The sequence below is a fragment of the Aulostomus chinensis genome, chromosome 14 (genome assembly GCF_037954235.1).
Source record: "Aulostomus chinensis isolate RoL2024-O1b breed Wild chromosome 14, RoL_Achi_v1.0, whole genome shotgun sequence".
NCBI classification, from domain to species: Eukaryota; Metazoa; Chordata; class Actinopteri; order Syngnathiformes; family Aulostomidae; genus Aulostomus; species Aulostomus chinensis.
The window spans coordinates 4,302,948-4,325,585 of NC_141333.1; the positions used below are offsets into that span (position 1 = coordinate 4,302,948).

A 22,638-nucleotide genomic window follows, 5' to 3' on the forward strand; every position below is an offset into this window, starting at 1 on the left:
TCTTTTACCTACACTTTTCTTATTTTTGTGCTGAGAGCCTCCAGATGTCTGATGGCACCTCAGTTGAGTCCAACGACTGCTCACCTTTCACAGAAACAGAACAACCTCCTTTAGCATCTTCACCAGCAGCTGATCTGGTTGTGTTCACTCACCTGTGGTGGCAAAGATTGGCTCGCTGACCAAACTGACGCAGGTATCATGGCGAGCCACCACTGTAATGGTGTAATCCTGTCCGCACGCCAGGTTGGGGAAGTTACAGTTGGTGTCAGTACTGTTACATTCGCCGTAGTGGCCCAGACCTCCCCGGGCGTACACGGTGTAAGATGAGGCGCTGCGTGACGCATCCCACGTAACCACAGTGATACCAGTCTGGCAGTCAACTTGTGCTATGACGTGGGTTGGAACACAAGGAGCTGGTGGGGAGAGAGACAGACAGAGAGAGAGAGAGAGAGAGAGAGAGGGAGAGAGGGGTCAAGAAGAGGTCAGACACTGACAAAATGCAGAGGTGGTCAAAGTACACGCATTCAGTACCCAGGTAGAAGTACATGTGCATCTTCCAGCAAACAAAAACAATAAAATATTTTTTTCTTGTTTTTGTCATGCATCAAAAATAACATTTTTCAAGCTATTTTAAAAAAACAGTTTCTACAGTGGTCCAATATCCACATTATAGAAACAAGATCACGCTGCGGGTCCTGTTTCCTTCATTCGTACCCGTGTTGAGTCTTGAGGCCACAGCTGCTTCACTGCTGCATGAATTTGTGTGTCCCACCACACTGATAATATAACTCTCCCCACATAGCAGCTGCTCAAAGATGCAGTTGGAGCTGCTGGAGTTACAGGTGGTTGTTGTTCCTCTGCTGTCCACCGCTGACACCACCTGGGTCTGATCTGGCCCCGAGTTTCCCCAAGTCACTGATGCCACGTTTGTGCTGCACTGGAGGTCCACCAGGACACTGTCTGGTTCACAGGGGGCTGATGGTGGTAAAAAGAGAGGAGGAGCATGCTGATAAGAGAGGATGAGTAACTTATGTTGACAAGGAGATACTGCATTTACTCTTTTTTTGCGCTGCAGAAGTCTATAAACAAGTTGATAGTGACACCAGAAGAAAGTCTTAAACGCTACCTGACTGCACCATGTAGTTGGAGCCCCTGATGGTGCCACAGTTCACTGAGGGTGTAGTGACCACAATGCTGTAGGTGAGGCCACACTTTAAGTTCTGGATGGTGCAGTTTGTGTTGGTGGTGTTACAGGTTGCCAGGGTTTCATCGCTGCCGATGGCCATGGCAGTGTAAGAGCTGATGTCGCTGAGTCCCCCCCCCCACTGCACCGCGAGGGAGTTGTCGTTGCAGTGGAGCTCTGCCTCCACATTTTCAGGTAAGCAGGGAGCTACGGCACAGGAGCAGGAAATGAGAGACATGTTTATTTAGTCAGGACGTTTGTGGTTTTTAGGTTTATAAATAGCGATTAAATAAATACCTGAGTCAAAAGTCAAGGTGGCCCCAGTGCTGCTGTTGCATGATGGACCTGAGGCAACTAACATGGCTGTGTAATGATGGCCGCAGTCTAGCTGGACTGAGCAGGTGGTTGAGTTGGAGGTGCAGGAAACAACATGGCCGTGACTGCCGGTTACCGTAGCGAAGTAGTAGAGAGCGTGAGCACTCGGCGCCCAGGTCAGTTTTCCCAGGTTGGTGCCACATTCAGCGTTGACCGTCAGGTTGGTTGGAGGGCACGGAACTGATGGGGAAGAAGTCATTCTGATCACTTTGTACGTGCAGTTAACGTCAAGTAATAACGCCATCAGGAGTGAGAAAAATCAGAAGGTTTTAACCAGATGTATCTCTTTCAAAAGTAATCATGTCAATCATGTCATGAAAAATATAAACAAAACAAAATAAAAAATACAAAAAAATTACATCAACTGATGTCATCCGTACCAACATGTGGAAATGTCACTTTATGTGACGACATGCAAGTGTACCATCAAATGTTAAAAGCTGTGTTGCCACATGAAACAGTCGACAACCGCTGACTTCTAACTGCAGGTGAGCGGCTGATTCTATCAACCTGTTCTCAGCTGTATTCGCTCGCTGAGAGCGCTGGTGCACTCGGCGTCCTTGGCAGCGATTCTCATCGTGTACAACTCGCCACACTGCAGGCCGGTGATCACATGGGACACCTGGCTTGTGGAGTAGTTGGCAGTGGCGCCACTGTCCTCCTGAGAGTGGATTATATAGGTAACACCCCTCCCTGGGCTCGGGGGCCATCTTAATGTGATGTTATTGCTGTTGCAATCTATCACTCCAGCCAGAGGGATGGGCGGGCAAATGACTGAAAACAAGAGAGGGAGACATTTTGAATTAAACATCCATCCATCCATTTTCTGTACCGCTCATCCATTAAGGGTCATGGGGGCAAGTAGGGGCTCAGTATCTTGCTCAAGGACTGGGACATGGTCACCGGGGGAAGTGAGGATTGAACCAACAACCCTTTGGTTGCTAGAAGGCCACTCTACCTCCAAGCCTCGTTTATAGAAATATATTGCATAGAAAAATAAATCAGCAATGACATAAATATAGTTGATTATTAAACTGACGCCCTTTTAAGCTACATTCTCAAAACAAAATCTAGAAATTATATACATGTTCTAAATGTAATAAGTTAAATATTGACATTATTGCACTGCTGCATTACTATTCAGGCAAAATTTAGTTCCTGCTAAAACTGATTACCTTTGTTTTTTCTGTTTGTGACAGAAAGTTTGCAATGAGCCTTGGAGGAATTGGTGGGGGGGATTTATTAGACTTACAAATTTGGTGTAAACCAAGACATGAGATCAGTCTTCAGTTTGTACCTCCTACAATGTTGACGTGTTTCTTGTTATATCTGCAGTTGCGTCCTCTAACCTGAGTGGAATGTGACAGGCAGGGAGGGCTCGCTCTGGCAGCCCCTCTCTACGGTGACCACTGTGACAACAGCCGTCTCGCCACAGCTGAGGTCTGTGAGTGAACAGGCTGACCCGTTGGAGATGCAGCTATGGTTGTGTTGGTCCACACTGGAGGATACCGCCGTGGCTATATAGAGATCTGCCTGGGGGGCGGTGTTCCAAGTCACATGGCCCACATTGCCAGCACATTGCAGGGACACCTGGACGTTGGTGGGAGGGCAGGGGCCTATGAGAGTGAAGAGGTGGCAAACATACTGTTTTAACATCATACAAGTGTGACATGGTTACACATTACCACTGCTTTCACATTTAATACAGTAAAAGTCCAAATAATAACCAGTAATAATCGCTGAAATCAAGAAACATGCAGCATTTGTTGCCGATTAGAAGAACTGCATCAATATTTTGTCATTCCTGACTCTGACAGAGACGCCTGATGTGTTGGCTGTAGTTTATCGTTACTCTGAGCTGTTATAGATCGATGTAACTGCCAAAAAATGTAACCTCACTAATCCATGAACACCTTAATTTGAGCTAAAAACAAACAACAACACTTGTGGCTCTGCTTGTTCACTGAATAGACTCGCTCACGCGCATTGATGGTAGCAACAAGCTGGATGTCTTATAGTTTCATTAGCTCAAGTCCCAGTTTGTTACGAACGTGGCTGGATAGAAATGTTGTGGATTGTACCGGAACATGCGCTTGAGATTTGTTAACAGATATGTTTGCTGTTGTTAGCAAGCTTTCGGCATTAGCTTCAAGCTAAAAATACATGGCTGGGTCTTTCGGCAGAAAGGTGTGTGCTTGAATGATAAAACATATGTTTTGTATATCACTTTAATTTTCTGTCAGACAAAAATGATTTCCCCCCTTCAAGTCCATGAAGTACGATACTGTCATATTTGGTAGGAACAAAAAAACCAAACTGCAAGCATTTTTCAACCTAGTAGATTAGTATTAATGAAAGTACTCTCTCTCACCTGTGATATACAAGTATGGGTAGCTGTCAAAGCCCTTGCAGTAATTGGAGAACGGGGTGACAACGATCGCGTACGCCTGGGCGCAATGCATGTTGGGTAGATGGCAGCTTGTGTCGTTTGTGGTACACTCTTTGACATCACCATCTCTGCTGTGTGCTGTCACATTGTATGAGACTGCACCAGGACTGTGCTGCCAGCTCACCGCCGCCGTGTTTTTGTCACAAACCAGAGAGGCGCTGACGTTCATGGGAGCACAGGGGGCTGATGGGAAACGCAACAGAGAAACATCATTGAGCCTGAAGGTGAAAGCACTTCAGTTCTCAGAGAATCATGCTTCATTGATGCACACGTGAAGGTGCAGTCTGCTTTACACCGATCAGCCTTATGGTGTCTGGCACTGAGAGGACAGCAGCAACATTACAACCTCCAGCAATCAGCACAGATGCCGGGTCAGATTGTGATCTTGGTAATTTGAAGACCAAATCAAAAGCTTGGGATCTTCAGCCTCTGGTCAGCTTCTGACCTATTTTGGCACTGATGCTCAAAGAAGCCTCTGCCATCGAGGATATCATCACAATGGACAGCGGTTAGCAGAAGCTGCAATTCAGTACGGTGATTTTGAAATGAAAAGACAATAGCAGGTTGTTCTTTTAAGTCTAAGAACGGTGCAGCATCTTTTTGCATCCATTGACCACTGACGTAACTGGGGAACTTCTCCACCCTCCTTCTCTTACCTGTCTCAATGTGAGTTACTCCTGCCATGCTGCTATTGCAGTGGTCAGCAACAGCCACCACATTCACATCATAATTGCGACCGCAGAGGAGTGCAGCAAGGGTGCAGTCGGTCTCGGTGCTGCTGCAAGAGTCCATGTGGTCCCCAGAACTGGCGTAAGCGTAGTAACTCCTTCTCCCTAAAGTCTCATCCCAGGTCAGGAGGGCGAAGCCAGACTCGCAAGAGAGCGTGTACTCAACATTTGCAGGGGTACAAGGAGCTGTGTAAGAGAGGCATCAAAGATTATGTTTTTATTAAAGCAAAACTTCAACTGTCAAAGCTTCAGTAGCAAAGTAAGCATTAAAGTGCACCAAGATGTGGATTTAACATGAGCTGCACATACCGCTGATGATCTCAAAAGCAGAGCTGGGTTTGCTGAGACACCGAGCCCCTCGTGCAACAGCCTGGACAGTGTAGGTGTGTCCACACAGCAGCTCACTCAGGATACAGCTGCTGTTGCTGGTGGAGTTGCAGGAAGTAGCATGTCCCTGGCTGGAGGTGGCATGGACAGTGACACTTAAAGCATCATCGTCCTCAGCCCAGGAGACTGAGGCGTGGTTGGAGAGACAGTCCAGTAAGTGGTCCTGGATCACTGGAGCACAGGGAGCTGGGAGGGGGAGAGTCGAAAGCTGTTTCTTCAAACTATGTGAGTAAATTTGGAAAAACATCGTTTCCTCACTGCTAAAACTTAGGGACTCCTCCCTTGGTGTCAGTCTTCACCTGTTGTTAGATTGGCGGAGGCGTGGACAGTGCTGTTGCAGGACCCGTCCCCTGCCAGGACAGTCACTCTGTACTCCTCCCCACACTGCAGCTGAGTCAGCTGACAGGAAGTGCCGGTGGAATTACACGAGTCAACATGTCCGTTGGCCTCAGCCACAACTGTGTAGTAGTCTGCCCCAGCGCTGGTCCTCCAAGTCACCGTAGCAATGCCAGATACACAATCCAGGGCAGCCGCCACATTTGTGGGATCACAAGGTGCTGGGGGGGGCAGGTAAACCATACATGTAATTACATTTAATCCATCCATCCATCCATCCATCGTCTTCCACTTATTCCGACATTAAGGGTCGCGGGGGGGGTGGCGCCTATCCCAGCGTCAACGGGCGAGAGGCGGGGTTCACCCTGGACAGGTCGCCAGTCCATCGCAGGGCGAACATAGAGAGACAAACAACCATTCACACTCACAGCCACACCTACAGTCAATTTAGAGTATCAATCAGCCTCGTTCCCTCTTGATGTCTTTGGATGGTGGGAAGAAGCTGGACTACCAGAGAGAACCCACACACACACAGGGAGAACATCAAGACTCCACACAGAAAGATCCTGTGCCCGAGCTGGGACTCGAACCCGGAACCTTCTTGCTGTGAGGCGACAGTGCTGACCACTGCACCACCGTGCAGCCCTACATTTAATCCTAAAACCTAAAATTGAGCATTTCCAACTGCTGACTTTTGTTTTATTAGGCTCAGCTGTAAAGTGAGTTACTTTTTGCACCTTTCTTAGACGCTGTGTGTTTTCCTGATAAACTTTATCAGGCTACAGACTCACACTCGCTGCTGGTTTTGATCCTTTCATTAGATTAGTATGAAAACACGATGTCACCCTCTAAAAGCCAACAATGTATAGTTACCAGTCATCACTGACATCATGGTGCTCTGAGAGCTGTTACACTGGTCATTTTGGGCCACCACGCTGAGCACATACGTATGAGCACACTGCAAGCTGGGGAAGAGGCAGCTGCGGTCAGACGTAGGACAGGAAGCAGAGAAACCTCCCGCTCCAGTCAGGGTGGAGATGTAGGACGCTGCACCTGCTGCTGCATCCCAAGATGCCTGCAAGGTGTTAGAGGAACACTCCATATTGCCTTGGATATTAACAGGAACACAAGGAACTGTGAGAAGAAGCAAAAAAAAAAAAAAGGAACATTTAACCTCTTCCTAAGTGCGGTGAGAGCAATGTTCTTGATAATAACCACTCTTACCAGCATGGAGCATCTCTGGGATGCTGCTGGGTCCTTCACATGTGCTGCTGACTGCTGTAACAGCCACGCTGTACTGCTCTCCACATTGTAAATTTGTCATCATACAACTTGAACCCTCTGTGATACACCTGGCTTGTGTGCCACCTCTGGCCACAGCAGCAGCGCTGTAGTTTAGCGGCGCTGACCCGGGCAGCCAGCGGACAGTCAGCACGTTAGTGCTACAGTTCAGGGTGTTGACCACATTCTGGACCTCACAGGGGGCTGAAAGAGATTCAGTGAAGATGTAGGAAATGAACAGCAGATGTTGCTAAAGAAGCTGCACCTCAAAGGGGAACTTTATCATCATGTTGTCTGATGGTTATAATATCAATGTGAGATTGTCAACGTCAAAACATTCACTTCTAGTGGGTGTAACTTGACAGTCGCCGACTACACCATTGCATTACATTATAGCCTGCTCTCAGGCTGCAGGCATTCTGTCCTCGATCTGACCAGTTGAGAAAATAGTGGCCAGGTTGAATAAAATGGAAGTTCCCCTTTCAGGTTGCCACAATGGAAGAGAAGAATAAAGGGATAAGTGATGAAGAGGTACACTTAGAACAAAGTGAGAAGGGAAGAGATGAGACTCCCTCTCACCAGTTGTGTGGACGACCGGCTCACTGTCAGGACTTTGACAGTCACCATCCGAGGCGGACACAGTGAAAGTGTACTCCTTGCCACAGTGCAGACCTTCTAAATGGCAACCGAGGGTTGTTCCTGCATCACAGGTCACAGTGTGTTGATCTGAGCTCACCGCCTTGCCGGTGTAGGAAGCTGCATTTGGGCTGCTGTTCCAGCTTAACATGGCTGAGTTACTGCTACAGTTCAGTGAGGCATTCAGCTGGGAGGGAGGGCAGGGTGCTGCAGGTGAAGTTAACAGCACCGTTAGATGGGATGACCTTCAGAGACACATTTTAGCAGCGATTAATTCCTGCTGTTACCTGTTTGCACGGTCACAGCAGCGCTCTCATTGCTGGTGCAGGTGTCGTGGCCAGCTGCCACCACAACATTGTACACCTGGCTGCACATCAGGCCCTCCAGCCTGCAGGATGTCTCATTGGACACACACAATATCTGATGCCCATCTTCTTGTAACGCAGCCGCTTGGTAGTAAAGGGCACCGCGGCTCCGTTGCCATGACACCTCCACAAAACTCTGGCCGCAGTTCATCTGTGCCACCACATCAGTGGGCACACATGGCGCTGAAGGAAGAAAAACCTCAAGTCAGATCATGAATCATAAGGAGTGCCAACGATGGTCCCCGTGCGATCTTACCTTTCCCGACAGGCACCACTGAGGGATGACTGACACAGGAGTCGTTGACGGACATCACTCTCAGGGTGTAATCCTGTCCACATACCAGTGTGTTGATGTGCAAGGCTGGCTCCGTCGTGTTATACGTCAGTTGTGTGTTGCCGTCTGAGATCGTCGTGATGAAGCCGTCCACTTTACTTGATGCATTCCAGCCGACGGTCAGGACTTGTGACTGACAGTCTAGGTAAGCATCCACATTGGGTCCACATGGGACTGGAAATAGAACAGAGGGAAGGTGAGGACTTGGAGGAAAAACCCTGAATGTGAAATACATAATTTAATGATTATGTTATGTTATTTGCTTGGGAATCCCTGTTAAAGGTCTCAGAATCTTGACCACTTGGGGGCAGCATTTTAACAAAAGATGGGTGGTGAAAATTTGGGCAAATGCAGGGGAATGTCATTCCAGTACAAGTCAGGTATTTCCTCTCAGATTCTGAAATTCTATTCAATGATTGTACCTATTTTAAACTATTTGTAAAGCAATATCAGTTTGAACTGGATTGAATGCAACATGAATCCAGCCCATGCAGCCAGTGTCTTGCTCAAGGACGCGTCAACTCAGTCAACGGTTACCAGACGGCCTCGCTTCCTTCAAGCCTACTTCAGAGCCATGCAGCAGTTTGCCTCAAGTCTTCATCAGTTACCTTACAAGTCAGTTTTCAGGTTATTTACATCAAAACATGCAATCAAATTACAAATTTTACATTGTTATTATTAGTATTTGGGCAATTGTTAAAGCTGCTTGCTCTTTCTGACTTTAAATCTATGAAGCAACACTCTAAGACCTATGCCAATACAATATGAGGACATCATCAGATTTAGATCCGGTTTTGGATTAATTAAAACATCGAATCAGTTGTTCCTCCACCTAAATTCTGTAGTCCTACAAACCACTGACAACTTTCCAAATCACAACCTATTTGCAAAGCTATTCCATTCTTCCACAATGACTACGCAATGTTGGCTTTCATACAAATGCCTACAATTTGTTATCTGGCTAAGAGATTCAGTGTGTTTCATTAGGATATTCTCAATTAAAATGTAAAGCTATTGCAAAAGGGGTCCCACAGGGATCAGTCATGGGTCCACTCTTACTTTCCATTATTAAATTATTGTTCATAATTGTTGAGTAATTTTCACCTCTACACAGATGACACTATAGTATTACAGCATCTATAGCATCATTATTCATCCTAAATGAGTACTTAATGTGTTTAAAACCAAGTGCACGCTTTTCTCCAGAATCACAAAGCCAGTGGGGCTGCTTTTGGAGAGGGTGAGGTGTGACGGGCAAAGGAAAGCTGAGCAGGTTGTCCACAAGAGGGCCTGAACTTTACAACATTCTAAGACAAAAAGAACTACATCTGACTACTTGGCTGGTGTGGGGCTTGAGGGAAAGAGTGGAATCAAAGGTCATGCCAAAGTAGCATGGCAGGAGTGTTTCTGAAGTTAAAAATTATACAAAATGAATGTTTTGAGGAGAATGTGCTCTCACCAGAATCCATGTAGATGGGCTGAGAAGGCATGCTGGGACAGATGCCATCGTGGTGGCAGACAGTGACCGTGTAGAGATGGCCACATTTCAGGTTTGGTATGCTGCAGTTAGTTGTGGTGGAGCTGCAGCTTAGGAGTCCATCGTCTTCGTCCACAATGGTTGCGGTGTAGGAGTTCATCTGGGGCTGACCGTGCCACGAGACCAAAGCCTCATTGGCCGCACAATCCAGGGAAGCAGTGACGCGATCCGGAGGGCAAGCAGCTAGAATGAGACAAAGGTGTGAAATTCAAGAAAAATGGTACACTTATTTTGTTTTGCATATGTTGCAGCGCCACAGCACCTGTCTCTATGGTGACCGCCTCGCTCTCAGAGCTGTTGCACATAAAGGTCGAGCTGATGACGTACGCCGTGTATACGGTGCTGCACTTCAAGCCTTCGATCTTACAGGTGAAGTCCATGGAGTTACAGCTGTGAACGACGCCTTCGCTGTCTCTTGCCATGGCAACATAGAAAAGCGTGCTGCCGGAAACCGTCCACGTCATCGTGATGGAGTCGGCGCCACATTCCTTGACTGCTGTTACGTTCTCAGGCGTGCATGGGACTAGAGGAGGCAAGTCATAATAAATGTCACCTCCTAAGTTATTATGTGTGTGACGGATGGGTCTTCATGGGGTGAAATAAGGGAGAATGAGTAAAAAAAAGATTTCTTTCCAATATTCAGTAAAATAGCAGATTTACACAAAGAAATTAATTTGAATATCTTCAGTCTTCACTGTGGATTTATTGACATTGACAGAAATACACTGTGCAATTTATCTATTGAGTCTTTTTAAGACATTAATTGGATATTGAGTGACAACTGTGTCTTGATCCAGTGTTTAGATACTTGAATTCTACTACTCAACATTTATGTCACTGGCGATAAATCGATAACACTCTTAGCTAGGTGGAAAATGATATCCATCCATTTTCTACTGCTTATCCTGTTAAGGCTCGCGGGGGGGCTGGAGCCTATCACCGCTGCCTTCAGGCAAGAGGAGGGGTTCACCCTGGACGGGTGGAAAATTATATGTATTTAGCTATTTGTGCATTTTACACCAAATCTGCTTTTTTCTTCATTAGATTTAACTTTTCGGTAGCATCTAAAAATTAAACAGTTAACAAAAGGTGATGGTACAAATAAATCAGCCTTTTATGATGCGAAAATGCCACTTAAATCTTTATTACATCAATAATATCCTTCTGCATATCAGTGTTTTTCTTTTCTTTAACCCATCATGTAATTATACATTCTCTGATGTCCTCTAACAGCCTGACCTCACCTGTCCCGGCTACAGGTCCCAGTGTCCTCGGACTGGCGCATTCGTCATCAAAGGCTGTGATGTAGATGGTCAAGTACTCGCCACAATGGACGCCTTCGATGGCGCAGCTGTTGGACAGCGTGCTACAGTTGTATTGCTTGTTTCCCTTGTTGCCAAAGGCCTCCACGGTGTAACGGAGAGCACCCTCAGCCAGGTCCCACTTGCTGACCAGAAGGTTGGAGTTGCAGTCTGCTGATGTTTGCACATTCTGTGGAATGCAGGGTGCTGGAGGCAGACAGACAGTGTAGACAATCACGAGATTGCATTTCATTCTGTGGTTTTATTAGAATTTTATTTCAATAATTTACAATAAAACATCTGAAATAATGTTGCGGCAAACAGGAAAAAAAAAAAAAAGTTCTCCTTCATGATATTATCACCGGACAACTGTCCGTGTCATTGTTAAAATATTTCTCGTTCACAAAGTTCAGTGGTGACATGTTGTCAAATACTGCGTGTGTATATCTAGACCAGTATCAGCTGTGTGGGGAGGGATTTATTCCACATGTAACCCCCGTTATTCACTCTTTTTGAAATCCTTTTTTTTTACTCACTAATCTGCTGAGCAGATGCAATTTTCATTCACAAAATTGTAAACGACATGGAACAATTATTAGCCCTTTTTGAATCAGTCTACCCCGTTTGGAATCATAGCATATTTTTCCTCATCACCGATGATATTTAGCGTTAGAAAAAGCTTCTAACAAAGGAGTCAATATCAAGTTGTAATCTTCTTATTTAATTTAAACATTTCAGTTGCGTCATACGGATACAGGACGCTCACATTTGGAGTCCAGCTGTCGAACACGTACCTTTTTTATGAGATTCAAATCATGCAAATGATGGATAGATATTGGATTTAAGCAGATTCACACAACAATGCTGCGCAGATCCAATAGATCTTGGTAATTGGATCAAAAAACACTTTTCTGATCAACTGACCACTCATAGCACTTCCATAACACATACAGCCATGCACTTGTGGCAGATGAGCCTGGATCCTGAGGAAACTTAACAAAGGCATCAGGAGCGATCATCTTGTTCCAGGAAGAGGGAAACACATCTTCCCTCTGCACAAACAGAGCCGTACCTGTGCGGGTATCAACAGTCGAGCTAATCTGGCTTCTGCACTGCCCCTTGATGGAGTAGACGGTGAAGTAGTAGTGACGTCCACAGACCGTGTGCGTGAAATAGCAGTTGTTGTCTTCAGTCAGGCACTCCTGAACCACTCCCTGCCAACAGACACGTCGCAACAAATTAGTTCTAACATTCTGATCGTTTACTTAATGAGACAAATATTTTAAAATCAATAACATAGAAATACTTGAGAGTCCACTGCCGTGGCCAAGTAGTGATCTGTGTTATTTGTCTTCTCCCAGGAAAAGACGATGACTTCACTGGAACAGTCTCGGAGCAACTCCAGGTTCTTAGGAGGACAGGGAACTTGAAGGAAAGAGATTACTGATTAATATTCAAAGCATCTCGTTCATCATCGGTTGAAAGATTGATATTAATAAATATGATGCTGCAGAGAGGAAAAGAGAATCAGTGGCTTTAGTTGACTATCAACATCAAAGACCAGTGTCTCAAATCCCTTTTCAGGTTAAAAAACGCCCTGATTCTGAAGATTACACAACAGTGTTGCTTTTCACTCCATGAGGTTTCAGGTTTAACACAAACACAAGCTCATTCTCAATGGGACGAGCACAACATAATATGATATAGAGCTCAATGGGAGACCCAGTTTCAAAGGCGATGCAGTCAAATGAACGTGTGAACTTAGACAGAAAAACAACGGGGGAAAAAAGACCTTGTAAACTGGTATCCCCACAGGGCTCCTGACTGATGTGACCTCGGAAATCTCAAACACGTTGAAGGGTTTAACTAAAATGTCAGTTCGATTGAGTAAAGGCAAATCTATTGTTTCATTCTTCCTATCTATCCTATCATTTTGAATTCTGAAGTCTAATTAAGAGCAATTTAATATGTCACTATCAGTAATGTCACGCATCCTCAAAAACCTCTAAAAAATGGCACTGTTTCCTCTGGCTGTTACAAGTGGATTTATTGTACTGCGTTGTGGTAATTAATGCCCTTCTATTGTATTAAATAACCAAACAAATGGCATTAAAGAATAACATGACGTGAAATCATATTTGGCATCTTCCAAGTCACGCAACCACAGTGATTCACAATGTGGTGTCAGGGGAGGATTCAAACAGCACCTTAACAAAACAGCGTGACACGTGAGACGAGAGGATTAACTGCAGGGTGGAGCAGAACAGATGTTCGTCCACCAAACTTTTTATAGATGCGCTGTAATGCAGTTGACTTGATTTGGTTTCTCCAGCAAAATCAAATCTAGATGTTGGACTTCAGTTTGGCTTGACTGGAATTTTGTAACTAACCTTCCAAATGTTTTTATCCTACTGACACTGAGTTCCCATCCAATACGACAACTACAGTATTACCTCTGGCTTACCTCAGGTTCATTATGCTTACAACGCAAAATGTTTGGCAACCGGGAAAAAAAAACCTGCCAGCCATTGAAGATGCTCCTGGAGGTTTTTTTTATGTGTTTGTTTTCAGTAAGAAAAGGAAACACAACTAAATAACAGGCCAAAACCCTTAAATCTAAGTTTTCTGTCATGAATGACAAAAAAGGTCCTTATTTTTATGAGACTAAAGCCAGCATATGTTTGACATTCTTGCTTCAATCAATTGTTTGAGTTCCATGTGACAGCCGACGTTAAGTAAAATTATACATTGCCAATCAGTTTAAAACGCCGTCAGTGCCCCAATATGTGAGCTTGGATGGGCACAACCCAGGCATTTATGAGCACACGAGCGAAATTCAGCCCTGCAGCCGCATCTCTACTTTCCTTTGCTGTCCTCAAAGTAACAGCACTTAAGAATGACGGCAATAATTCTATTCAGTTATATGACTAAAACATAGATGTAAAAACATGGTCTCTAGTTCCATACATACTCGCCTCAAATGACAGAGTAATGTGATAGATATTGTCAGGATAAATACCTTAAAATAGACTCCGATTATGTTGCATTTAAGAGTGGACATTTAGATTTTAATCACAAAGGCAGTATATTTGATATGTTGAGAGAATATTAAGATGTCGGGAATTTGTGCACAAGATTTGTGGGAGATCAGACCCACCCATTAAGGTCTGAATCTGCACTTCTACCCCTAGGGCACGGATACTGTGCTCCCAGAATACAATAAAAAAGAGGTATTACATCCTTCGTCCCACGCAGCGTTCAACTCCTGAATAAGTCATTAGTGCATTTTAACCCGCATTTGATGCTTTACTGACTTGACTTGTTGACCTTTTGATTAATTCCCAACAGAATGTAATTAACCATTTTCAAGTACAATTAAAGTTTTGTCCATGTTGAGTTTGTAGTGTGCTGAACTTAAATTTAAGGGAACATCACCCAGAAAATAATACCCTTCCTGTGCTGCTGAGTTGTTGTGGTTGTTGTTGTTGTTTTAAATATTCGCTTATTTGACATCCTCCCCAGAGCCAGACAACCAACGGGCAACCAACAGAGATTGGCTAAATGCTAGTTAGCTTAGCGCAGTGACTGGTGAAGTGAAATCTGTTGCCATGCAACAATTACTGTCCTCAGTTCACACAGACCACCTCAGGGCTAGTTAGTTAGCTAGCTAGTTAGCTTAGCACAATGAATGGAAGTGAATGGGAAGTGTTAGCATACCTCTGGTAAACGTTATCAAAGAGATGTGGTTTAGGACCTTGGTTGGTCCAGAGGTAACCCTCCAACTCATCTCTCTCAAAGTCGTCAATTATTAGTCGTAGCTGTTGCTCTTTTAGTCGTCAACAAATGTTTGTTTTGTGGCCAAGGATTTACAATGAGGCTTTTGAGGTCAAATCACTGCACCCAGACATCGAAGCAGGTCCACGTGATTCTGATTCTACACTTACACTTTCTTGTGCTGGTAAAATGCAACTTCATAGTGAATAAGGAATACAACCCTAATTAATATGGGCAAAGACCAGATGAAATGGATTTGATGACTTTTGACTGAGGTTTGTTGGCACTTCCTGTCCAGTGTCATTCACTGCGCTAAGCTAACTAGCACTCAGCTGTGGGTCTCAGCTACCTAAAGCACACACACAGAGGAGAGGAGGGTATCCATCCTCTTGTCTGGCACTGGGGACCATGTTAAACAAGCATATCTCCCAGAAACTTCTATTTCAGTCCTGGATCATTTTGGCTTCAGCAAAACTGATTGCATAGTCACTCAAGGAACAAGATTCCTCCCTCTTAAGAAGATTGAGTTACATCAAATCCTACCTAGTTGGGTCTACATCATTTATAATATATTTACATGTGGCTCTTGTGCCATGAGAGAGTTCCTTCTGCCTGGGTATCTTTGTAGATTTGGAGTCAGATCATTAATCTTGTGTCAGGCTTTAACGTTGTTAAGGTCTCATTAATCTGTCTGTTAGGTTCTTTCTTTGTTCTTGTGTTTTAACAATAAAATCATCTCATGTCTCACCAGTCTGAAAGGTGGCTGAGGTGGTGTTCGCCATGTTCTTGCAGTTCTCCGACATGGGTGTCACATGCACCGTGAACGTCTGGTCGCAGCTCAACCCGCTGATCTGACAGCTGGTGCTCTGGCTGGTGCACATCAGCTGAGTGCCGTTTTCACCCATCGCCGTGGCCTTGTAGGAGTCTGCCCCGAACACAGCCGACCACTGCACTGTGACGGAGTGCGTGCTGCAGCTGTAGTCCACCGACACTGACGATACTGGCGTCAGCTCTGCAAGTAAGACAGCGCATCAGTGTTTTGCGTCAGTGCAGGTAATCAGACACAACTTGGCACAGAAACTTGACCTCAAGTTTGGAGAGTTGGGGTAAAATAAACAATATTTAGGTAATTTTAATGAATTGTCAAATGAAAGATGTGAAATGTAACCGTAAAATTCTTTATATCTCATGTTGGGGAAAAAAATTGCAAAATAACCACTAAGAGATGTTTTGGTTTTTTTTTTCCCCCTCAGGTTTATGTATTCTTGACAACCTCAACAACAAGTAGGTTGTCAGGGCGTCTGAAAGCTTTCCCCTGAGGATCAAATTCTGCATGTCTGAAAGGAACGCCTCAGTAAGAATAGCTGACCCAGATTCTAATCACCAAGTTATTGATGTTGATTTGGCACTGCTGACTCACTGTTAGTGGTGTATGTGTAGCGTGTGGGCTCGCTCTGCACCAGAAACCTGCTGAACGAGGACACTGATATCAGATAGGTGGAGCACGGCAGGATGTCTTGAACATCCAGCTTGGTGCCTGAGACGTTGTACGAGGACGGTTTGTGGTTGTGATCGTCGATGTCCTGGATTTTTACGTGGTAAACCAGGACATCCTCCACCGGCTGCCACGTCACCCTGGCTGTGTCCCGGCCTGTCTGTGTTGCTGTGACATTCACTGGAGGCCGCGTCACTGCAGGCAGAGAGACGCATCATCACTATATAGATATATAGACACCACATGATGAGCAGGTCCACTGGAGCAAAATGGGCTGACATAAACATGAAATATCAGATTGATACCATAAATACCAAAAATGACAAATACCTGCCGATACCGATAACATGCCGATATTATCGTGCATGCTAACCGTATGCAGTAAACACGCACAACTTTCTGGAAGTGAACTGCATCTGTTCACACTTTCACATCAGTACCCACTTGTTCAAAGTTTCCCCAGGTTTGAGAGAGAATGACACCGGAGACTCACATGTGGTGACGGTCCTCACTTTGCTTTTGCTTCCCGTGCCGGCCTTGTTAACTGTGTGGACGAAGCAGTCGTAGTTGGTGGAGGGCGTCAAATTTCCCACCACGGCGGAGGAATCCGTGACTGTCAGGTTGATCACTTGGTTAGAGTCCTGAGAACGCACCTCCAAGTAGTAGCGGTCCGCGGAGGGAACCTCAGCCCACTCCACCATGATTGAAGTACTAGTCAAAGCCCGGGCATCCGTTATCTGCGAGGTGTCGGGAACTGGGGGGAGAGAGCAAGGCGAGTTTAGGAAGCTACAAAGCGGTGCTGTGTGCGTGCGTAATGGCGCATTTCTGCGCGTAAAGGCGCAGCTCTGACTGTTGAAATCATTCTGAACTCTTTAGTCAGTTTCATCCCTAAAGCCTATGTGTGACAATAGACGCCAGCCAAAACAAAGATTCCTTCTGGCTCAGGCCCTAATAAGGAATCTTGCTTTCCATGTCAGGTGCTGCGTGGGTCCCTTTACCTGTGGTCCCCTCACTCGTATCCACGCACGTCACGAAGTAGAACTGGAAGACTTTGAGAGTCACTATGTAGTCGGTTCCCGGTCGCAGCCCTTGGAGAACCTTCTCTGTCCGGGTCGGAGGCAGGGTCACCACAACCGGGGCAATATTTGAATCATTCTTAACCCGAAGGTCCAAAAAATAGTTTGTTGCCCCTGGATATTTGTCCCATTTTACCAAAATAGAAGAAGGGCCAGAGGGTGTCGCTGATAGGATTTTACAACCTGAAAAGAAAGAAATCTAAATAATTGAGTGATTTAAAAAAAAAAGGTTCCCTAAGTTTAAAAAGCAGTAAACATCACATTCTCTTTCTGAGCTACATATTTCAGAATTAATTTACATTATTCAGCCTTGATATTCTGGTTTTACTTACCCTCTGCAATATAAGGTATCTGCAAATAACAAAATTAATTGAATCAATAATATGCTGTTAGTTAATATCAAATTAGACTTATATTGTTAGCCTTTACAGGTTTGAATAATACAAAAGTATATTTACCTGACTTAGAGATACCAATGTTAAAGAAAAGCTTATAGCTCCCACCAGTCCCATCTTTGACATTGAGTGCGGGATTACGATTAGTTTAGTATACAAGAGAGTCAAATACAAAAGGTGGTCTGGATTCTTTTGAGCTCTCGACCAGTGAGCATGGGAACCAATCAGAATTCCCCAAATGGGATGGGCTGTCTCACCAGCAGCCTCAGGCAAAGCTGCCCTGGGAACACAGCAGGAGGGAGGGATGGAGGGATGAGAGTTTGGTGAATTCACCTGAAGTCACAGGTGACAAGAGTGTTTCTCTATCTTTCTCTCTCTCACTCGCTTTCTCTCTCTCTCTCTCTCTCTCTCTCTCTCTCTCTCGCTCTCAGACTTGGACTTATGTTGACCCTCTTAACACAGCGACAAATCTGTGTTTCATAACGTTCATTTCATTGGCTGCGAATTAGCTTTGGCAAATATACATCTATTCCTAGCTGTTACACACCTCACAAAACCTGTTTCTGTGTTGCTACAACCATGAAACCCACACAGGAGTTCCAGTACCTTTTCCCAGTACTTGGTTATAACAGGTTCCGACAGGAAAAGTAATCGATCTTGGAATTGTCATCAATTCATCAACAAATGTGCAACGATCAGTTCAGTCAGATCCCCGGTATGCACGAAGCATAGCATAGGGACAATCCCTCTACTTTGTGAAGTCTTTGCCAGCCTGTTACAAGAACGTTTGAATGAATGAGGCCCATCATTGTCACATCTTCTATATTACTGAAATAGTTATGTTGTTGGTTGTTGTTTTTTCAAAAACTAACTGTGAGCATGCACACAGTCAAGCCGGTCATGAAAATACGTGATGCAACCACAACAATGAAATGGCAAAATTACAAAACCAAGAAAGAAAGAAAGTGATGTAAAGCGCAACTATAACCGAGGGGTTACTGAGGCGAGCCGCAGGATTCCAAAGTCACAAACAAGTTATGCCACAACTGAGCTCAGTCCTGAAAAAAGTGCAATCCTCGATCAACAGCCTTGAATCAGGCGGCGTTCTTCTTGGTTGGTTTGGCCTTGTTTATGACTTCCATGTCTGGAAAGATCTCAACCTCCGATCACCATTCAGTGGATCTGCATGATTCCACTCCTGTGTGATAAGCTGACAGCGATGATAAACATACCTTTATTCTTATATTTTCAAGAACATGAACATTATCACTCAATAGCCAAGTTGGTAGTTATGGTAGGAATACATACAGCCGCCATATTTGATGCCAAAATGTGCATATTGACTAATTGGTGTAACATTAGCAACAATAAGGACTGGACACGTGACTCTGAGTGAAAAGACTCCGATGATCCACTTTTAAACCAGTGTCTCGATTTAAACTGACCAGCGTTGATGTCATCGTGACGTCATAACATCTTGATTCAGAGTTTACGTTCACGGACGTCTCCTGACCTACTAACACCACCAGTCCTCATCCTGTGAGCGTCAGAAAAACTCTGAAAACATAACATCCATCGCAGTTTCTCGCTCTTCATCCCAAAGTCCTTTTTTTTTTTTTTTTTTTAGACGCGCTCGCTCCCTTTCCACTTCCCAGAGGCGCGCCGCAACCTCACACATGTTTGAGCGGCGACTGTTTTCTGTAACAATACACAAGAACACGGAGAATGACCTGAGCTAAATGCATAAAGGCTTGGGAGGGGCCACTCAAGCAAAAGGAGACAAGTACCTCTGAAACCAAAGTCAAGAATGCAAACTTGGGAATTGGGACTCCATCTAAATAGCACAACCTTACAAAACCCATCAGGCTAGAAACTGTTGGTGCGCATGTGAAGTGATTCATTTTGATGAAAAACCCTCTTTAACTAACATCATGACATGTTGGCATACGCCGTATTTATGTGGGCTGACATGGATCTTTTATCATAAGGGAATAAAGGGCGATCACCTCCGTGTTCCTCATCGTGTATTAGAGGGAAGGAAGTTGACATGAAAGTGGATATGGCCCTCAGAACCTGAAACTTCAGCTGCCCCGCTTGAACAATTGAGCAATTTCAAGGCTTCATGAATAAGGGCAAGTGTTGCGTACACCTTATTGTACACTGTTACAGGTCGTAGGCTCTGACCATGTCATGACGCAATAACCAGAGCTCCGGCAGAGTCGGCAACTGCTCTGAAAATTCATAACTCAACTTAACAGGAAAAAAAAAAGTGTTTTGTTTTTTTCCTAATGTGGAGGTAACTGATGAGTCATGACAAGATGGGCGCACCTCCTCCAAGCTGAACTTTTGGCCCCTGACACCTTGGTGACTCTCCGACTTTTTCAGTTTACCGATATGAAAGCTCCTCTGCAACACGGCCCGGACCGAACAACTGGACCACGGTGCTCCTGAGAACGCAAGGGGCTCGTTCCATTCCACACCAGTGGATTATGGGGCAGCTTGTTTGAGGTGTGAGAGAAAACTGACCAAATAAGGGAAGTGAATCAAAAAACATTGAACACATGCAGGTGGTGATGCTGCTGGATGGTGAGGAGAGAGAAGGGAGGAGGAGGAATAAGAATAAAACCTTTGTTTATAATGTTTGACGCACTGGATCAAGAAACGGTGAGAAAGCAAAGAGCAACGAATAAAAAATGCGACTTTTTTTTTTTTGTAATGTTGTTGGTGTGAGCGACCTCAAGCTGCAAGCGGCAATGACGAAGCCCACACTGAGAATGTGGGTGTTCCAGGGAACGAGAGGGTGGAGAAACCTGATAGCAAACGGATTTTACACGAAGGAGCAGACAGGTGGTGCACGCTGTTAAGTGAGAACCCAGCCCAGTAAACCATCACCAAGTTCTAAAGGTTTTTCTGACAAAATGTGAAACGGATCTGATGGTCCCGGTGAGAGGTCACCACCAGGTGGCGCTACATCTGACCTTGATTCTCAGCACTGTGGTTTGGTGAAAATTGGCCTCACGTTTTTTTTTTTGTGTTATCCCGTTGAAAGACAAGCGAACAAACAGAGAAACCCCACCGAAACAATTCCTCCTTAACCGCGTTGTCTCTGGGTCCTGTAAGTATTGTTGTATAAATAGCACAGTGGTTGTTTCTTTTCTATGGGGGGATGTTATTCAAACTCTCAAAGAGCGAGCAGTTCTTTCGTTAGGTCCAGTTCCATATTCTAGCTGTGAATAGCAACTATTCCCAGCAGAGCCCCCGCAGTATCATTATTGATAATCTATACCGTGAGCAGTCCAGCAGGGATAATGCCAGGACCGTCCCTTTTGTGCTCAGGGACCTTAGTGAAACTTGCTTTGTCCTCAGCTCACGATGGGTTCCCTGTGAAACTGATGGTGCAGGGTTTTACGGGAGAAAGGAAACCCATCGCTAATTATTTATTTCCAGGAAGGAAACGGTTTTGTTTTTATTTTATTTGAGTGCAGGGGGGCCCACTGGGGGCTGAACTCCAGGGTGAGGTCATTGCTTATGACTGCTTATGAGCAGAGACGTTAAGAAGGTGATGGAAGGAAATCTCAAAAGTTAAAAAAAAAAAAACGCAACAACAACAACAACAACAACAACAACAACAATCAAACTATATAACAAACCTGTCTCACCTCAGGAAGGTCAAACCATCAAAGTGAAGCCACGTTCATGTGTGGAGCCACGTTGCCCAGGACGCCGTATTCTTGTCTAGTTTCCTGGAACATTTACCAGAATAACGCCATGCTGCACTGAGGAGAGTTCAAACCACTGCTGAGAAAATTAACAGACAGGACATTTTTGCTCTGACATCAGGTGCCAATTGACTTCCAGCTTACTGATCTATAAATTATGATTCTATTTTTAGTCTAACATCATGCTTTTAATCTGCTCTGCTCATAATAATTTGTGAAGCCTAATATAAAACCATTGAAAATAACCATCAGAATGACCTCAAATAAATTAGAATATACAAATAATAAGAAACGGATAATATATGATAAAAAAAAACATTATATTATAAAACACTGCAAGAAAGCAAAAGCGAAATGATGGGTTTTTAATCCATGTCTAAAACTTGGGTTTTTGAAAATAAAACACATTTCCATTTAAAAAAAAAAAATCTGTATTTTCAGTTCCTGATAGATTTTAGTGGAACATAAAGGGATTTTATTGATTCAGTCGTCAGTAGGAATGTGACAATGATGCGTGTGTGTGTGTGTGTGTGTGTGTGTGTGTATTAGTGCTGTCAGGCAATTTAAAAAATCTAATTAATTACAGGATTTCTAATTAATTAATCTAATTAATCACATTTTGATATATCTGCTTAAAGTCCCCAAATTAAGAATTCAAATTCATTTTTCCAAACATTTTTGTAGTCATTTTTATTGGTGATTGAATAAAACCTAAGTCAGGACATCTTAAGGCGGAGTCTCAAGCAGGCACTTTGACCAGCGACGTGTTAAGTGACGAGCCACCGCCAAGTACGGGTCCTTCAATGGGCCGAGTTTAAAATGCTCCTGTCTGGGTAAAATTCTCTTTGAATTGCCACTCAAGTGTGCTATGATAAGTCTTGCGTTAATTTTTATAACGCGTTAATTTGCGGTTTAATTAATCAATCAAATTCATGCATTAAAGTGTCATCCCTGATATATACATTAAAGTTCACGTCTACATGGAAGGAAACACAATCACAAAAGTTTTGAGAGGGAATTCTTTATTACCAGAGTCACGCATCCGGGTTACATAACCACAGTGACACATGTTTGGAGTTCGTCCTGAGAACAAGCGTCAACACACAGAGTGTGACACACAGAGGGAAACATGCTGCTGCTGCTGCTCTCCATGATGTCCGCTGCTCATCCTCAAGAGGCGTCCTACTTGGGGCCAAAGCTACAATGTTTGATTTAACCTTTTTTTCCTCAAACTGCAGGGAAACGTGTTCGCTGGCAGGTGCTGGGG

The 22,638-nt window shown here is 44.4% G+C and overlaps 1 protein-coding gene across 1 annotated transcript in view; it reads right to left on the reverse strand.

Moving 5' to 3' along the window:
- The window catches only part of fndc7b (fibronectin type III domain containing 7b), a 37,485-nt gene extending 17,360 nt beyond the window's left edge, over positions 1-20,125 (reverse strand). Inside the window, exons 1-26 of the mRNA XM_086225119.1 lie at positions 20,043-20,125; positions 17,910-17,932; positions 17,180-17,284; positions 16,675-16,935; positions 16,107-16,376; positions 15,435-15,698; positions 12,219-12,337; positions 11,985-12,126; positions 10,856-11,119; positions 9,874-10,134; positions 9,534-9,794; positions 7,997-8,248; positions 7,663-7,923; positions 7,319-7,582; positions 6,683-6,943; positions 6,332-6,592; positions 5,422-5,679; positions 5,045-5,308; positions 4,664-4,921; positions 3,930-4,190; positions 2,908-3,174; positions 2,069-2,332; positions 1,481-1,738; positions 1,127-1,390; positions 715-975; positions 153-413 (exon numbers count right to left, since the gene is read on the reverse strand). Coding sequence (XP_086081245.1) covers positions 153-413; positions 715-975; positions 1,127-1,390; positions 1,481-1,738; positions 2,069-2,332; positions 2,908-3,174; positions 3,930-4,190; positions 4,664-4,921; positions 5,045-5,308; positions 5,422-5,679; positions 6,332-6,592; positions 6,683-6,943; positions 7,319-7,582; positions 7,663-7,923; positions 7,997-8,248; positions 9,534-9,794; positions 9,874-10,134; positions 10,856-11,119; positions 11,985-12,126; positions 12,219-12,337; positions 15,435-15,698; positions 16,107-16,376; positions 16,675-16,935; positions 17,180-17,284; positions 17,910-17,932; positions 20,043-20,125 — 5,968 coding nt within the window. The remainder of the gene's footprint in view (positions 1-152; positions 414-714; positions 976-1,126; positions 1,391-1,480; positions 1,739-2,068; positions 2,333-2,907; positions 3,175-3,929; positions 4,191-4,663; positions 4,922-5,044; positions 5,309-5,421; positions 5,680-6,331; positions 6,593-6,682; positions 6,944-7,318; positions 7,583-7,662; positions 7,924-7,996; positions 8,249-9,533; positions 9,795-9,873; positions 10,135-10,855; positions 11,120-11,984; positions 12,127-12,218; positions 12,338-15,434; positions 15,699-16,106; positions 16,377-16,674; positions 16,936-17,179; positions 17,285-17,909; positions 17,933-20,042) is intronic.
- Positions 20,126-22,638: the final 2,513 nt, after the last annotated feature.